Source organism: Pelophylax lessonae (genome assembly GCF_965119305.1).
Source record: "Pelophylax lessonae genome assembly, chromosome: 12".
Classification (NCBI taxonomy): Eukaryota; Metazoa; Chordata; class Amphibia; order Anura; family Ranidae; genus Pelophylax; species Pelophylax lessonae.
Window position 1 is genome coordinate 14604731 of NC_138779.1, and position 16340 is coordinate 14621070.

A 16340-nucleotide genomic window follows, 5' to 3' on the forward strand; every position below is an offset into this window, starting at 1 on the left:
AGGGTGTCGGTGTGGTTGACTAATGTTTAGCCTTGGGAGTTTTTTGTTGTTCCCAATCCTCATGTTTAACACTGCTTTAGGACGCCCCAATGGTAATGAATATTAGGAGCCGTGTCCGTCAGTGAACGAAAGAGAAAATGGGATTTTTGACTTACCGTAAAATCTATTTCTCTGATGTTCATTGACGGACACAGCTCCCACCCCTCTGTGGAGTTATGATTCTCCTGACACTGCTTGTAACAAAACTGAGTACCTATAGCAGTGAGAGGGGGTATATCGCCTGGGACTGCCCATGGGTGTAGCCAGAATTCTTTTCTGCCTAGTGTCCTACGCCTGTGGGGGGCAGTATAACCCAATGGTTATGAATATCAGGAGCTGTGTCCATTTATGCCAAGGTAAAAATCCCATTTTTGCACCATACAATCAGCGAGAGATTTCCCTATGTGTTGGTAGACTGTAGGCAAATCTCAATATGCAACACAGCAATGCATTATCATGCACTACCACATGCCATCAAACTTTAAACAGGACCTGTATTGAACAAGAATGGAGGCAACCATTGCTGGCTTTTCCTTCCTGTTCCCTGGCTGTCATGCTGATCCAGCTACTTTGAGTCGCCGACCAGGACATTTGTCTTCATGCTGACTCCCGGTCTGCATGCTTGTTTTGGGTGTTTCTATCATCGCTACAGGAAGGTCTTTAACCACTTGTTGACCGCCTACCACATATTTACTGCGGCGGGTCGGCTCTATTGTGTAAAATCACGTAACTATAAGTCATCTCCTACAATAGCCACTGGGAGGAGTGCGCGCTGCCGCCGGAGGAGGGTAGCGTCCACTGATTGGACACGGGATGCCAATCAGCAGGTCTGGCGGACCCAATGTCTGCTGGCCACCCGCAATCATTCCCAGGAGAGGCAGAACAGCAATCTGCCTATGTAAACAAATTGCCGTTCTGACAGGGGTGAAGATGGAGATCTTGTGTTCCTGCTAAGCAGGAACACGTATCTCTGTCTTACCCCATTCAGAGCAACCCTCACACAGTTAGCAAGCACACCCTAGGGCAGTGATGGCCAACCTTGGCACCCCAGATGTTTTGGAACTACATTTCCCATGATGCTCATGCACCCTGCAGTGTAGCTGAGCATCATGGGAAATGTAGTTCCAAAACGTCTGGGGTCCCAAGGTTCGCCATCACTGCCCTAGGGACACATTTAACCCTTTAATTGCCTCTGATGTTCTCTTCACCAATTTCGCAACCACCTTATTTAGACGATTGGCCAAGACTTTAGCTAGGATCTTCACATCCACATTAATGAGGAAAATTGGTCTAAAGAAATCGCATTTAGGAGGGTCTTTGTGAAGCTTTATTAAAAGCACCATCAACGCCTCTCGCATAGAGGGCGGGAGGACACCGACATCTAGGGCTTCATTGAAAGTATGGAGAAGGAATGGACACAATAGAGATTGAAACTGGGTATACCATTCAGCCGGGAACCCATCTAGGCCAGGAGTCTTGTGGGCAGGTAGCTGCGAAATGGCCAGAGGGATCTCCTCAGTAGAGAGAGGCTCATCTAACTCATCCCAGTTACAGGTAGACAGGGAGGGGAGAGATATTTAAGCCATAGTCACTTAGGTGCAGTTTTGGGTGTTTCAATGCCAAAGACAGCCGTTTGGCCCGTAGATGTGCTCTAACAATTTTCTTTCTTTGTGACAGAAATGAACGTCCATTTGTATGCGAGTTCTGCCACCATGCCTTCACCCAGAAAACCAACCTCAATATGCACCTCAAGACTCACACGGGCGAAAAGCCCTTCCAGTGCCACCTGTGCGGGAAGACGTTCAGGACACAAGGTGGGTGGGGCATTCTAAGTATTGCATGGGAATTGAGGGTTTGTTTACACAGAGGATGCTGGCTGCAATGCTACCCGCCAAAAAAAATGGCATCTATCTTCTGATTTGATGTATTTCCACTTCCATACTGGGCCATTTCTGGCACTCCGCTCCCACATTCCTGCTAGAAAATTACTCCGAACCCCCAAACATTTTATATATTTATATAGTTATATATATCATTTTTTTTTTTTTTTAAGCAGAGACCCTAGGAAATAAAATGGCGGTCATTGCAACTTTTTATGTCACACAGTATTTGCACAGAAGTTTTTTAGACGTGTTTTTTTTGGGAAAAAAAAACTTTTATGAATTAAAAAAAAAAACACTAAAGTTAGCCCAATTTTTGTGTATAATGTGAAAGATGATGTTACACCAAGTAAATAGATACCTAACATGTTTGAAATTGCGCACACTCGTGGAATGACGCCAAACTTCGATACTTAAAAATCTCCATAGGCAACGCTTTAAAAATGTTTACAGGTTACCAGTTTAGGGTTACAGAGGAAGTCTTGGGCTAGAATTGTTGAAAAATGTTTACAGGTTACCAGTTTAGAGTTACAGAGAAGGTCTTGGGCTAGAATTGTTGCTCTCGCTCTAACGTTTGCGCCGATACCTCACATGTGTGGATTGAACGCCGTTTACGTATGTGGCCGCGGCGTACGGATGCATTCGCCTCTGCGTGCAAGCACGCAGGGACAGGGGCACTTTACATTTTTTTTTTTTTTTGCACTTTCCCTTTACTTTTTTTTTTTTTGATCACTTTTATTCCTATTACAAGGAATGTAAACGTCCCTTGTAATAGGATCAGTGAATGACAGGTCCTGTTTATGGAGAGATGTGGGGTCAATAAGACCTCAGATCTCTCCTACAGGCTGGAAAGCCTAAAAAAAAAAAAAAAAAAAAAAAAAACGATCTCGGCAGTATTGACAACTGTCAGGTTGTGACGTCACGCCCGGGCCTCTGAGAATCAAAGTGTCTATGGTGTACTTCCGCTGCCGGCGGATTCCTTCTCCGGCTCGCCGATCGCGCGGGCGAGCCAGTGGAAGCACCGGAGGGAGGGGGCATTCTGTAAGAACGATCAAGCGGTTGAACAGCCGCTGTGATTGTTCTTACGGTGAATGGAATCGCCGGCTGAAAAATTATATCTGAATGATGCCGGCAGCTGCATCCATCATCCAGATATCTCCACTTAAAGCCCAGGATGTCATTTGATGCCAGCGGTATGGAAGTGGTTAATACAGATTTGGGGGGGGGGGGGGGTCCTTGGCTGTGCTACTTTATAAAAGTCTAGGCATCTATTCTTGTGTCGTGGTGATTTTCAAGATGGCGACCTCACTTTGCAGAGGTGTCAGTATGGATTTACATATATTAAAATTGTGTGTGAAGCCCAAAATGAGTTCAACCACTTCAGCTCCCGGAAGGTTTTACCCCCCTTTCTGACCAGGCCATTTTTTGCGATACCGCACTGCATTTCTTTAACTGACAATTGCGCAGTTGTTGCAACGCTGTACCCCAAAAAATTGATGTCCCTTTTTTCCCCACAAATAGAGTTTTCTTTTTGGTGGTATTTGATCACCTGCGGCTTTTATTTTTTGCGCTATAAACACAAAAAAAAACAATATTGTTTACTTTCTGCTATAAAACATTCCCAATAAAAAAAAATATTAAAAAAAAATCTAATTTTTTCATCAATTTAAGCCAGTTCATATTCTGCTACATATTTTTGGTAAAAAAAATCCCAATAAGTGTATATTGATTGGTTAGCGCAAAAGTTATCGCGTCTACAAACTAGGGATAAATTTATGTCATTTTCATTTATTTTTTTACTAGTAATGGCGATTATTAGCGGGACTGCGACATTGCGACGGACAAATCTGACACTAGGTGACACCTTTTGGGGACCAGTGACACCAATGCAGTGATCAGTGCTAAAAAAAATGCACTAATGACATCGGCAGAGAAAGGGGTTAACATTAGGGGCGATCAAAGGGTTAAGTGTGCTCCTAGGGGAGTGCTTTCTAACTGTGTGGGAGGGGCCTAACTAGAGGAAGACAGAGATCTGTGTTTCTGCTTAACAGGAACACAAGATCTCTGTCTTCCTCTGTGACAGAATGGAGGTCTGCCTTGTTGACATAGGCAGACCACAGTTCTGCCTCTCCTCGAAGGACCGGCGGGACCAACTGATTGGCTCCCCCCCCCCCCCCCGCGCGTGTGAGCGGCGGACCCGATGTCCGCCGGTCACTCGCGATCGTTGGTTATACCGGGAGAAAGGCAGGCGGCTAATGTAAACACAGCCGCCTGTCTTTCTCCCCTGTGTAACAGCACAGATCATACGGTCCTGCTATGTAGGATCGTAGATCTCTGCTGTTACATCACTAGCCACATCCAATCACAGTTAGAAGCACTCCCCTAGGGACACACTTAACCCCTCCTTCTCCAATAAAGTTAACCCCTTCCCTGCCAGTGTCATTTTTACAGTAACAGTGCATATTTGTAGCACTGATTACTGCAGTAATGTCACTGGTACCCCCAAAAGTGTAAAAAATGTCAGTCAAGGGTCCGATCTGTCCGCCGCAATGTCGCAGTCCCGCAAAAAAAAATTGTAGATCGCCGCCATTACTCGTTAAATAAAAAAACAATAAAAATGACAAAAATCTTTCCCTTAGTTAGTAAACGCAATAACTTTTGCGCAAACCAATCGAAATACGCTTTTTGCTTTTTTTTTTTTTACCAAACATATGTAGCAGAAAACAATTGGCCTAAAATGTTAAAAAATTTTGATTTTTACATTTTTTTTGTGGGGAATTTCATATAAAAAAAATGTGAAAAATATTGTTATTTTTTCAAAATTGTCGCTCTTTTTTTGTTTATAGCGCATGATCAAAAAATCGCACAGGTGATCAAATACCACCAAAAGAAAGCTCTGTTTGTGGGAAAAAAAGGACGTCAAATTCGTTTGGGTACAGCATCGCACGACCGCGCAATTGTCCGTTAAAAATCACGCAGTGCCAAATCGCAAAATAGGCCCTGGTCAGGAAGGGGGTAAAATCTTCTGGGGCTTAAGTGGTTAACTTTGAAGATCATTTATTTTTAGAGCTTCTTCCTCTGACTGTTTTGTTCTTTTGTGATTTCAGCCAGTCTACATAAGCACAACCGAACACACACGGGGGAACGGCCGTTTAGCTGCGAATATTGCGATCAGCGATTTACAGACAAAACTCCGCTCCTGAGGCACGTCGCCAGCCGACACCAGGAGGGCAGGCCCTACTTCTGCCAAGTCTGCGGCAAAACCTTCAAAGGTAACAAAGTAGCGGATACTGGTGATAGTATGATTGCATATGTTTGGCCAGAACTAGCAGGCGGCATAGGAGTCAGGGAATGGCTGCTTCTATCACTAATCTTACAGGTGTTTCGGCTTTATGACCGAGAAATACCCAAATCTATTGAAATCCGCAATGCATGGATGCCACATGCCGCTATAGAAATGCTTGTTCCTGGTGCCTTGGTTGGTTATATTTTCTGAAGAGTCAGGCTACAGAATTCCTGGTGCAGGGGGCTGCTGGTGATCTGATAGGCTGCCTTTTCATAAATATGATTGGCTGAGCTATAGAGATAACAGACAGTAAGGCCTCCTGCACATCGGACCCTTTGGCCCCCTCTCTTAGACGCCTTTCCTCCTGGCAGCGGTGTTTTGGCAGAAAGAGTGCTTGAAGTCTGTAAACTGGTGTAACGCCTTTAGGCACTTCAATCGCATGGGCATTCATTCATTTCATTGGCCAGAATAATAATAAGCTCTGGCCATTGAAATGAATTGATACTCAAGTGCTAAACGCGCGTTTACAATCGTCAAGTTTTTTTTTTTCCTGCCAAAATGCTGCCGCTCCTGGACGCACTGGCATTGAGGTTTTTCTTTTTTCTGCCTCTAAATGCCCCTTGAGCGCCTGGACACTATAGAGCAGGGGCCTCCAAACCTTCTCAACAAAGGGCCACTTTACTGCCCTTCTGACTTTAGGGGGGCCAGACTGTGGCCATTGGGAGTAGAAAAGGTCCGGACGTCAGTGGGGAAAAACAATGCCCTATCTTTGGTGTCATTGGTAGGAATTGTGCACCATCATTGGTAGGAATTGTGCCCCATCATTGGTAGGAATTGTGCCCCATCATTGGTAGGAATTGTGCCCCATCATTGATGGGATTTGTGCCCCATCATTGGTAGGAATTGTGCCCCATCATTGGTAGGAATTGTGCCCCATCATTGATGGGAATTGTGCCCCATCATTGGTAGGAATTGTGCCCCATCATTGGTAGGAATTGTGCCCCATCATTGGTAGGAATTGTGCCCCATCATTGGTAGGAATTGTGCCCCATCATTGGTAGGAATTGTGCCCCATCATTGGTAGGAATTGTGCCCCATCATTGATGGGAATTGTGCCCCATCATTGGTAGGAATTGTGCCCCATCATTGGTAGGAATTGTGCCCCATCATTGGTAGGAATTGTGCCCCATCATTGATGGGAATTGTGCCCCATCATTGGTAGGAATTGTGCCCCATCATTGGTAGGAATTGTGCCCCATCATTGGTAGGAATTGTGCCCCATCATTGGTTGGAATGGTGCCCCATCATTGATGGGAATTGTGCCCCATCATTGATGGGAATTGTGCCCCATCATTGGTAGGAATTGTGCCCCATCATTGGTAGGAATTGTGCCCCATCATTGGTAGGAATTGTGCCCCATCATTGGGAGGAATTGGGCCCAATTGTTGGTGTCATTGAGAGGAATAGTGCACCTTCATTGGTGTCGGTAGGGGGGGGGGGTGTTTACCCATTGTTGTTATCAGTGGATGAAATAGTGCTCCAAGGGCCAGATAAAATCAAGTAAAGGGCCTCATCTGGTCCCCGGGCCGCAGTTTGGTGACCACTGCTCTAGACTAACATGGATGGGTGTTTAGAGGCAGAAAAAACCCTCCCGGACGCCCCTATGAGCAGCGTTAAAATTTTCTAGTGTGCGTAAAGCCTATAGTGCTGCCTTTTCCTGTTACAACTTTTAATTTCTCTCTCCTATAGCGTCCGAGCAGCTGCGGGTTCACGTGGCCAGACATCGCGGCGTGCGAAAGTTTGAGTGCACGGAGTGCGGGTACAAGTTCACTCGGCAGGTGAGTGTAGTGCGGTTGGCTGGAGGAAGGGTTGTGTTGGTCTGCATTGCCCAGAGAAACCAACTGCCTTGCAAGATGGAGAAGTGAAAGGTAGGTTCTCATTGGTTCCTATGGACAACACCCCAAGACATCCCTCAACCACATTTATAAATGAAGATCAGTGGGGCTTTAGTGCTTCTCTTGATGTTTGACTCACTTATGTAAACTGTAAAAAAAAAAATATATATAGATATTCATCTTATAACTGAATACACTATAATGTCAAAAGTATTGGGACGCCTGCCTTTACATGCACATGAAGTTTAATGGCATCCCAGTCTTAGTTCGTAGGGTTCAATACTGAGTTGGCCCACCCTTTGCAGCTATAACAGCTTCAACTCTTCTGGGAAGGCTGTCCACAAGGTTTAGGAGTGTCTATGGGAATGTTTCACCATTCTTCCAGAAGCGCATTTGTGAGGTCAGGCACTGATGTTGGACAAGAAGGCCTGTCATGCATTCTCTGCTCTAATTCATCCCAAAGGTGTTCTTTCGGGTTGAGGTGCAGGCCAGTGAAGTTCCTCCACCCCAAACTCGCTCATCCATGTCTTTATAGACCTTGCTTTGTGCACTGGTGCTCAGTCATGTTGGAACAGGAAGGGGCCGTCCCCAAACTCCTCCCACAAAGTTGGGAGCATGAAATTATCCAAAATGTCTTGTTATGCTGACGCCCTTCACTGGAACTAAGGGGCCAAAACCCAACCCCTAAAAAGCAACCCCACACCGTAAGCCATCCTCCACCAAATGGTTTTGACCAGTGCACAAAGCAAGGTCCATAAAGACATGGATGAGCGAGTTTGGGGTGGAGGAACTTGACTGGCCTGCACAGAGTCCTGACCTCAACCTGATAGAACACCATTGGGATGAATTAGAGCGGAGACCATGAGTCAGGCCTTCTTGCCCAACATCAGAGCCTGACCTCACAAATGCACTCCTGGAAGAATGGTCAAACATTCCCATAGACACACTCCTAAACCTTGTGGACAGCCTTCCCAGAAGAGTTGAAGCTGTTATAGCTGCAAAGGGTGGGCCAACTCAATATTGAACCCTACGGACTAAGACTGGGATGCCATTAAAGTTCATGTGTGTGTAAAGGCAGGTGTCCCAATACTTTTGACAACTTAGTGCATTTGCTTATTTAGCTGTATTTATTTGCCTATGACTCGGGGGCAGAGGTTACCTGTAGTCTGATGGTTGCTGCTTTGTCTCTGCCCATGGAAATTTAGCTTGAGAAATATGTGAGATCAATCAGTGGGAAGGGCAACAATTGTTAGGCCTCTTGCATACGGTTCTGATGTTTGAGCATCAGCATTTCTGGCCGTAATTTCAGGCATTTGAGTTTACACGTATTCGCATTCATGAGTACAATACATTCCTTAGGCCCCTTTCACACGAGTGGACCGATCCGGTCCGCCTGTCAGTTTTTCATGGGGACCCGATCGAACCTTCATGACTCCTCTATGGAGTGGTGGGTGCCAATCCTATCCACTAAAAACAGACGTTCCCCATCTGCCCGGCGGATCGGATAGCAGTCTGGTGTAAACGGACAGGCAGTCTGTTTACATCCGACCGCTCATTGAGGAGAGTGAGCTGTGTCTGTGTCCACTCTGCATAAGCGGAGCGCACCAGCCATCCGCCTGCTCAGCGAGGATCAGTGGACCGATTCTAACAGAGCCTGCTTCGTGTGTAAGGGACCTTAACAACTTCACCCCCTTCCTGCCCAGGCCAATTTTCAGCTTTCAGCGCTGTCTCATACTTTGAATGACAATTGCGCGGTCATGCAACACTGTACCCAAACTACATTTTTATCATTTCTTTGAGACCGATGGAGCTTTCTTTTGGTGGTATTTAAAGAGGACCACCACCCCCCCCCCCCCCCCCACCAAAAAATTAAAAGTCAACAGCTACAAATACTGTAGCTGCTGACTTTTAATATTAGAACACTTACCTGTCCAGGGATACCCGCAATGCCGACACCCCGGCTGATTTTTCAGTTGTCTGTCGGGTGTTGCCGCCGCCATCCCTTGTAGAGGAAACCAGCAGTGAAGCCTAGCGCTCCCACCTCCTCCCTGAAAGGTGCCAAATAGATAGGCGGCTCTGATTGATAGGTGGCACTGATAAGCGCTGATGAGGTGACACTGATTGATAGGTGGCTCTGATGTGTGCTGATGAGGCGGCACTGATGTGTGCTGATGAGGCGGCACTGATTGATAGGCGGCACTGATGTGCACTGATGAGGCGGCACTGATGTGCATCGATGAGGCAGCACTGTTGTGCGCTGATGAGGCGGCACTGTTGTGCGCTGATGAGGCGGCACTGATTGATAGGCGGCACTGTTGTGCGCTGATGAAGCGGCACTGATTGATAGGCGGCTCTGATGTGCGCTGATGAGGCGGCACTGATGTGCGCTGATGAGGCGGCATTGATGTGCGCTGATGAGGCGGCACTGATTGATAGGCGGCACTGATGTGCGCTGATGAGGCGGCACTGATGTGCGCTGATGAAGCGGCACTGATTGATAGGCGGCTCTGATGAGGCGGCACTGATGTGCGCTGATGAGGCGGCACTGATGTGCGCTGATGAGGCGGCACTGATGTGCGCTGATGAGGCGGCACTGATGTGCGCCGATGAGGCGGCATTGATGTGCGCCGATGAGGCGGCATTGATGTGCGCCGATGAGGCGGCATTGATGTGCACCGATGAGGCGGCACTGTTGTGCGCTGATGAGGCGGCACTAATTGATAGGCGGCACTGATGTGCGCTGATGAAGCGGCACTGATTGATAGGCGGCTCTGATGTGCGCTGATGAGGCGGCATTGATGTGCGCTGATGAGGCGGCACTGATTGATAGGCGGCACTGATGTGCGCTGATGAGGCGGCACTGATGTGCGCTGATGAGGCGGCACTGATTGATAGGCGGCACTGATGTGCGCTGATGAGGCGGCATTGATGTGCGCTGATGAGGCGGCACTGATGTGCGCTGATGAGGCGGTATTGATGTGCGATGATGAGGCGGCATTGATGTGTGCTGATGAGGCGGCACTGATTGATAGGCGGCACTGTTGTGCGCTGATGAGGCGGCACTGATGTGCGCTGATGAAGCGGCACTGATTGATAGGCGGCACTGATAGCGCTGAGGAAAGGAAATGTCAATAACCAGCATTTATTTACATGTGATTGGCTGTCAATGGACACCGCTAATCACATGCTAAAGAGCCTACATCATTGGCTCTTTACCCTGATCAGTGATGCGTTGTGGACGAGGGACATCGCTCACGACCGATCGCCAGCCTGCGTGAACCGGGGGCAGGCACGAGCGGCGCATGTGAAAGACGTCATTTGACGTCCAGTCAGGGTCTTAAAGCCAGAATGAAGGCTGGGGGGGAAGGTGTTAAGGAAAAATCTATGAAAATTCTATATATTTATGCTCATGTGCGCGTACCTGCACAAAATACTGGGAAAAGGCGGAAAAGCAGACTTTTCTTTTTTTTTCACTCAAGAATACGTAGCGCTTATTTAAACACTTGTGTGTACAAGCATATTGTAAACAATGGGCTGCATTTTAGATCCGTAAAAAAAAAAACGCCGTACTGAGCTATTTCAAGCTGCAGTGTGTAAGAAGCCTTCGAATTTGGGTGACCTTTGACCCCCTACGGGCTCTGTCACAAGGAGTGGCTTCATTTAGCAGTGGGTCCCTGAGTTGATACCCTGCTGAATCATCATTATTATACAGGATTTATATAGCACCAACAGTTTGCACAGCACTTTACAATATAAAGGGAGACAGTACAGTTACATTACAATAAAAAACAAGAGGGTTAGCACAGCCCTGCTCATAAGAACAATCTAATAGAAATCAGAGCCGAACGGGACAGATGTCAGTTTTTTGACCCTCCTCTTGAGTGCCCCCATAGCAAGCAGCTTGCTATGGGGGCACCCGAGCCGAGCCACAGCTCTGTGTTTCCATTCAGACACGAAGCAACCACTCAGCCCTGACCCCTCTCTCTCCTGATTGGCTGACTGACAGCAGCAGAAGCCAATTGCGCCACACTGCTGTCTCAGCCAATGAGGAGGGGAGTCCTGTGCACCTGAGACACTGCTGCAACATCGCTGGATAAAGAAGGGGCTCAGGTATGAGGGGGAGTTTTTTTATCCTAATGTATAGAATGGAAAAAGAAAAAGCAGCATGTCTATTTTTCCCAGCGCACACCGACACCCCTAGCGCACACCGGCACCCCTAGCGCACACCGGCACCCCTAGCGCACACCGGCACCCCTAGCGCACACCGGCACCCCTAGCGCACACCGGCACCCCTAGCGCACACCGGCAACCCTAGCGCACACCGGCAACCCTAGCGCACACCGACACCCCTAGCGCACACCGGCACCCCTAGCGCACACCGGCACCCCTAGCGCACACCGGCATCCCAGCGCACACCGGCAACCCTAGCGCACACCGGCAACCCCAGCGCACACCGGCAACCCTAGCGCACACCGGCAACCCTAGCGCACACCGGCACCCCTAGCGCACACCGGCACCCCTAGCGCACACCGGCACCCCTAGCGCACACCGGCACCCCTAGCGCACACCGGCACCCCAGCGCACACCGGCACCCCAGCGCACACCGACATCCCAGCGCACTCCGACACCCCAGCGCACACCGGCACCCCTAGCGCACACCGGCACCCCTAGCGCACACCGGCACCCCTAGCGCACACCGGCACCCCTAGCGCACACCGGCACCCCTAGCGCACACCGGCACCCCTAGCGCACACCGGCACCCCTAGCGCACACCGACACCCCTAGCGCACACCGGCACCCCTAGCGCACACCGGCACCCCTAGCGCACACCGGCACCCCTAGCGCACACCGGCACCCCTAGCGCACACCGGCACCCCTAGCGCACACCGGCACCCCAGCGCACACCGGCAACCCTAGCGCACACCGGCAACCCTAGCGCACACCGGCAACCCTAGCGCACACCGGCAACCCTAGCGCACACCGGCACCCCTAGCGCACACCGGCACCCCTAGCGCACACCGGCACCCCAGCGCACACCGACATCCCAGCGCACTCCGACACCCCAGCGCACACCGGCACCCCTAGCGCACACCGGCACCCCTAGCGCACACCGACACCCCAGCGCACACCGGCACCCCAGCGCACACCGGCACCCCAGCGCACACCGGCACCCCAGCGCACACCGGCACCCCAGCGCACACCGACATCCCAGCACACTCCGGCACCCCTAGCGCACACCGGCACCCCTAGCGCACACCGGCACCCCAGCACACTCCGACACCCCAGCGCACACCGACATCCCAGCGCACTCCGACACCCCAGCGCACACCATCGCCATGCTTTGGAGTCAGCTGGGCACACACAACAATAATACTTAGGGCTCTTTCACACGGGCGATCCGATCAGATCCGCCTGTCAGTTTTTTAGGTGGATCTGATTGGATCCTCCATGTTTCCCTATGGGGCAGCGGATGTCAGCGGAGACACCTCCGCTGACACTCGCTGCCATCCGTATCCGATCCTGTCCGTCCTGGGGATTGGATCGGATGAGAGCGGACAGGCGGTCCGCTCTCATCCGATTCCCCCATAGAGGGCAGCGGGGGCTGAGACACCTCCCTCTCCGCTCTGCAAGCGGAGACGGAGCTGTCATCCGCCGGCTCAGCGGGGATCGCGGATCGATCCCTGCTGAGCAACACGGATCCGCCTACGGAGGCGGACCGTGTGAAAGAGCCCTTACTGTGTTTTTGCGATAACCACCTACAGTGAGGGAAAAAAGTATTTGATCCCCTGCTGATTTTGTAGGTTTGCCCACTGACAAAGAAATGATCAGTCTATATTTTTATTGGTCGGTTTATTTTACCAGTGAGAGACAGAATAACAATAAAAATATTTGCACATTATGAAAGACTGACCTGAAAACAAAGTCCTCTGGCGGCGTGCTGTCACTGCTGAAGGCGCTTCCATCTTCACCTGGTCTTCTTTCCGGATTTCCGGATTAGCGATTGGCTGCAGCCCAAACCAGTCAGCGGGTGCCGGCTGCTGCTTGGTCACCGGCACCCTTCGATCGTCACCGGTAATTACCGAAGAGAGCCCTGTGTATTGTAAACAAACACAAGGCTCTCTTCTTACAGCAGCAATGTGCTGGTTTTTCTCCCTACAAAGCACATTGCTTAGTAAAAACCGCTCACAGTAACACATTAGGCACACATTTAACCCTTTGATTGCCCTAGATGTTAACCCCTTTCCTGCCAGTGTTGGTACGGTGACTGCATATTGTTTTAGCACTGATCACTGTATTTGTGTCACTGGTTTTCACAAATTGTCGGTTAGGTGTCTGATTGTCCGCCGCAATATCGCAGTCCCGCTATGAGTTGCTGATCACTGCCATTACTAGTAAAAAAAATAAAAAAAATATCCCATAATTTGTAGACGCGATAACTTTTATTTGCTATTTTTTTTTCCCCCCATGAAAGTGGAGTTACCCTTTAACCACTTGCCAACCGCCCCACGCAGATTTACTGCGGCAGGGAGGCTTGGCTGCGCATAATCCCATAGATCTTCGTGATTATCAGGCACGCAGTCTCAGCAGCGCACGCGCACCGCCAGAGCCGCGCCCCCACTATGATTAGACACAGCGGGAGACAGACCGTGGGAGGAGCGGGCGCCATAATCTCTGGCCTTTCACGCTCCTCACAGAAACTGACAGGAGAGCTGTCTGCCTATGTAAACAAGTCAGGCGGCTCTCCTGTCAGACAGGCACACTGAGTTCTCAGCTAAGCTGAAACACCGATCTCTGTGTGCCTGTCACTGAGCCCCCCCCCCCCCCCCCAACAGTTAGAAAGCACAATTTAGGAGCACACTTAACCCCTTGATCACCCCCAGTATTAACCCCTTCCCTGCCAGTGTCATTTATACAGTAACAGTGCATTTTATTTAGCACTGATCACTGTATTGGTGTCACTGGTCCCCAAAAAGTGTCACTTAGTCTCAGATTTGTCCGTCGCAATGTCGCAGTCCCGCTAAAAATCGCTGATCACCGCCATTACTAATAAAAAAAACAACAAAAAAAAAAAGTACAAAAATCTATCCCGTAGTTTGCAAACGCAATAACTTTTGCGCGAACCAATTAAAATACGCTTTTTGGGATTTTTTTTTTACCAAAAATATGTGGCAGAATACAAATTGGCCTAAACTGATTTAAAAAAAAAAAAAAAAAAAAAATCAATTTTTTAACCACTTAAGCCCCGGAAGATTTTACCCCCTTCCTGACCAGGGGGTATTTTGCGATTCGGCACTGCGTGACTTTAACGGACAATTGCCCGGTTGTGCGACGCTGTACCTAAACGAAATTGACGTCCTTTTTTTCCCACAAACAGAGCTTTCTTTTGGTGGTATTTGATCACCTGTGCGCTTTTTTGATCATGCGCTATAAACAAAAAAATAGCGTCAATTTTGCAAAAATAACAATATTTTTCACATTTTTTTATATGAAATTCCCCCCAAAAAAATGTAAAAATCAAAATTTTTTAACATTTTCGGCCTATTTGTTTTATGCTACATATGTTTGGTAAAAAAAAAACACAAAAAGCGTATTTTGATTGGTTTGCGCAAAAGTTATTGCGTTTACTAACAAAGGGAAAGATTTCTGTCATTTTTGGTGTTTTTTTTTTTAGCGAGTAATGGCGGCGATCTGCGATTTTTTTTTTTTTTTTTGCGGTACTGTGACATTGCGGCGGACAGATCGGACCCTTGACTGACATTTTTTACACTTTTGGGGGTACCAGTGACAATACTACAGTAATCAGTGCTATAAATATGCACTGTTACTGTAATAATGACACTGGCAGGGAAGGGGTTAACTTTATTGGAGAGGGAGGGGTTAATGTATGCCTGGTGCTTACTGACGTGTGTGGGGGGAGGTGACTGAGTGACACAGGGACAGATCGCATGTTCAGCTATGCTGAACCCTGCAATCTGTCACTCCTTGTCATTTAGGAGATCCGCCCGCTCTGTTTACACAAGCGGGCGGATCTCCAAACTAGATTCCCCGGCGATCGGGGAAGAGCAGCGGCGATCGGCGTCGCTCCTCCCCTGGCCCGACTCCCGCAGTGACTGAAAACAGCGGAAGCGCGCCTACAGGGGGAGGAGTCCAGCGACGTGAGCCACTTTGCCGCAGTACAGTCCCAGTGACTGGTCGGTGGTAAAAATAAGCTTTTTGCAATTTTTTTTTTTTTTTACCAAAAATATGTAGCAGAATACAAATTGGCCTAAACTGATATAAAAAAAAATCGATTTTTTTTTTTAAAAAATGTATTGGGAATGTTTTATAGCAGAAAGTAAAAAATATTGTTTTTTTTTTTTTGTAGCTGTGTTTTTTGTTTATAGCGCAAAATCTAAAAACCATAGAGGCGTTCAAATACCACCAAAAGAAAACTCTATTTGTGGGGAAAAAAAACATCAATTTTTTTTTTTTTGGGTACAGCGTCGCACGCCCGCGCAATTGTTAGGTAAAGCAACGCAGTGCCGGATCGCAAAAAAATGGCCTGGTCATTAAGGCGCTGAAGTAGTTAAGCTTTGACAATAAAACCTGGAAGCTGATTGGTTTTCCATGCAGATTTTGCACTCTCCAGTCTTTGTAAATCTCCCCCTTTACTGTCTTTTATAAAGGCTCACCTGAGACGGCACATGGAAATCCACAACCGGATCGAGAATTACAACCCTCGCCAGAGGAAGCTCCGCAACCTGATCATAGAGGAGGAGAAGAGCGTCGTCATCGGCCTGCAGAGCGCCCAGGAGCTGGACGTCGGCCCGACGGAAATTATAGTGGAATCTATTAACTCCACCACCCTGCCCAACGAGGTCACCGAGCAGAGACTGTGTCCAGAGGATGGCTTCCCCACCGAGGTCATGGAAGAGTCTATAATCATCACCGCCACCGCCATACCCATAGAAGAGTGCGAGACGTGAGGAGCCCCCGGGGCTTCCCAACGTGGTAACTTTTTTCTTTTTTTTTTTTTTTATTTATTTATTGGACTGCTGCAAAGCTTTACAAATAAAGACAGTTGTGCTAAGAGAAACTACAAATTTGTATTTTTTTTTTTCTTAAGAATTCGGTCTTGAGATTTTACATTTTATAGTCACTTCTAGGGATCCCCCATCTGATCCCTTAAAGCTGAGCTCCAGCCTAGCATCAAAATACACAAATGAGGCTCACAATCTATGTAAGAACTGTTTTACCTGC

General features: G+C 48.4%; 1 protein-coding gene across 1 annotated transcript in view; it reads left to right on the forward strand.

Moving 5' to 3' along the window:
• ZBTB48 (zinc finger and BTB domain containing 48) overlaps positions 1 to 16123 on the forward strand; it is a 66341-nt gene extending 50218 nt beyond the window's left edge. Inside the window, exons 7-10 of the mRNA XM_082274102.1 lie at positions 1717 to 1853; positions 5027 to 5191; positions 6955 to 7043; positions 15767 to 16123. Of these exons, the coding sequence (XP_082130228.1) occupies positions 1717 to 1853; positions 5027 to 5191; positions 6955 to 7043; positions 15767 to 16066 (691 nt within the window). The 3' untranslated portion in view covers positions 16067 to 16123. The remainder of the gene's footprint in view (positions 1 to 1716; positions 1854 to 5026; positions 5192 to 6954; positions 7044 to 15766) is intronic.
• Positions 16124 to 16340: the final 217 nt, after the last annotated feature.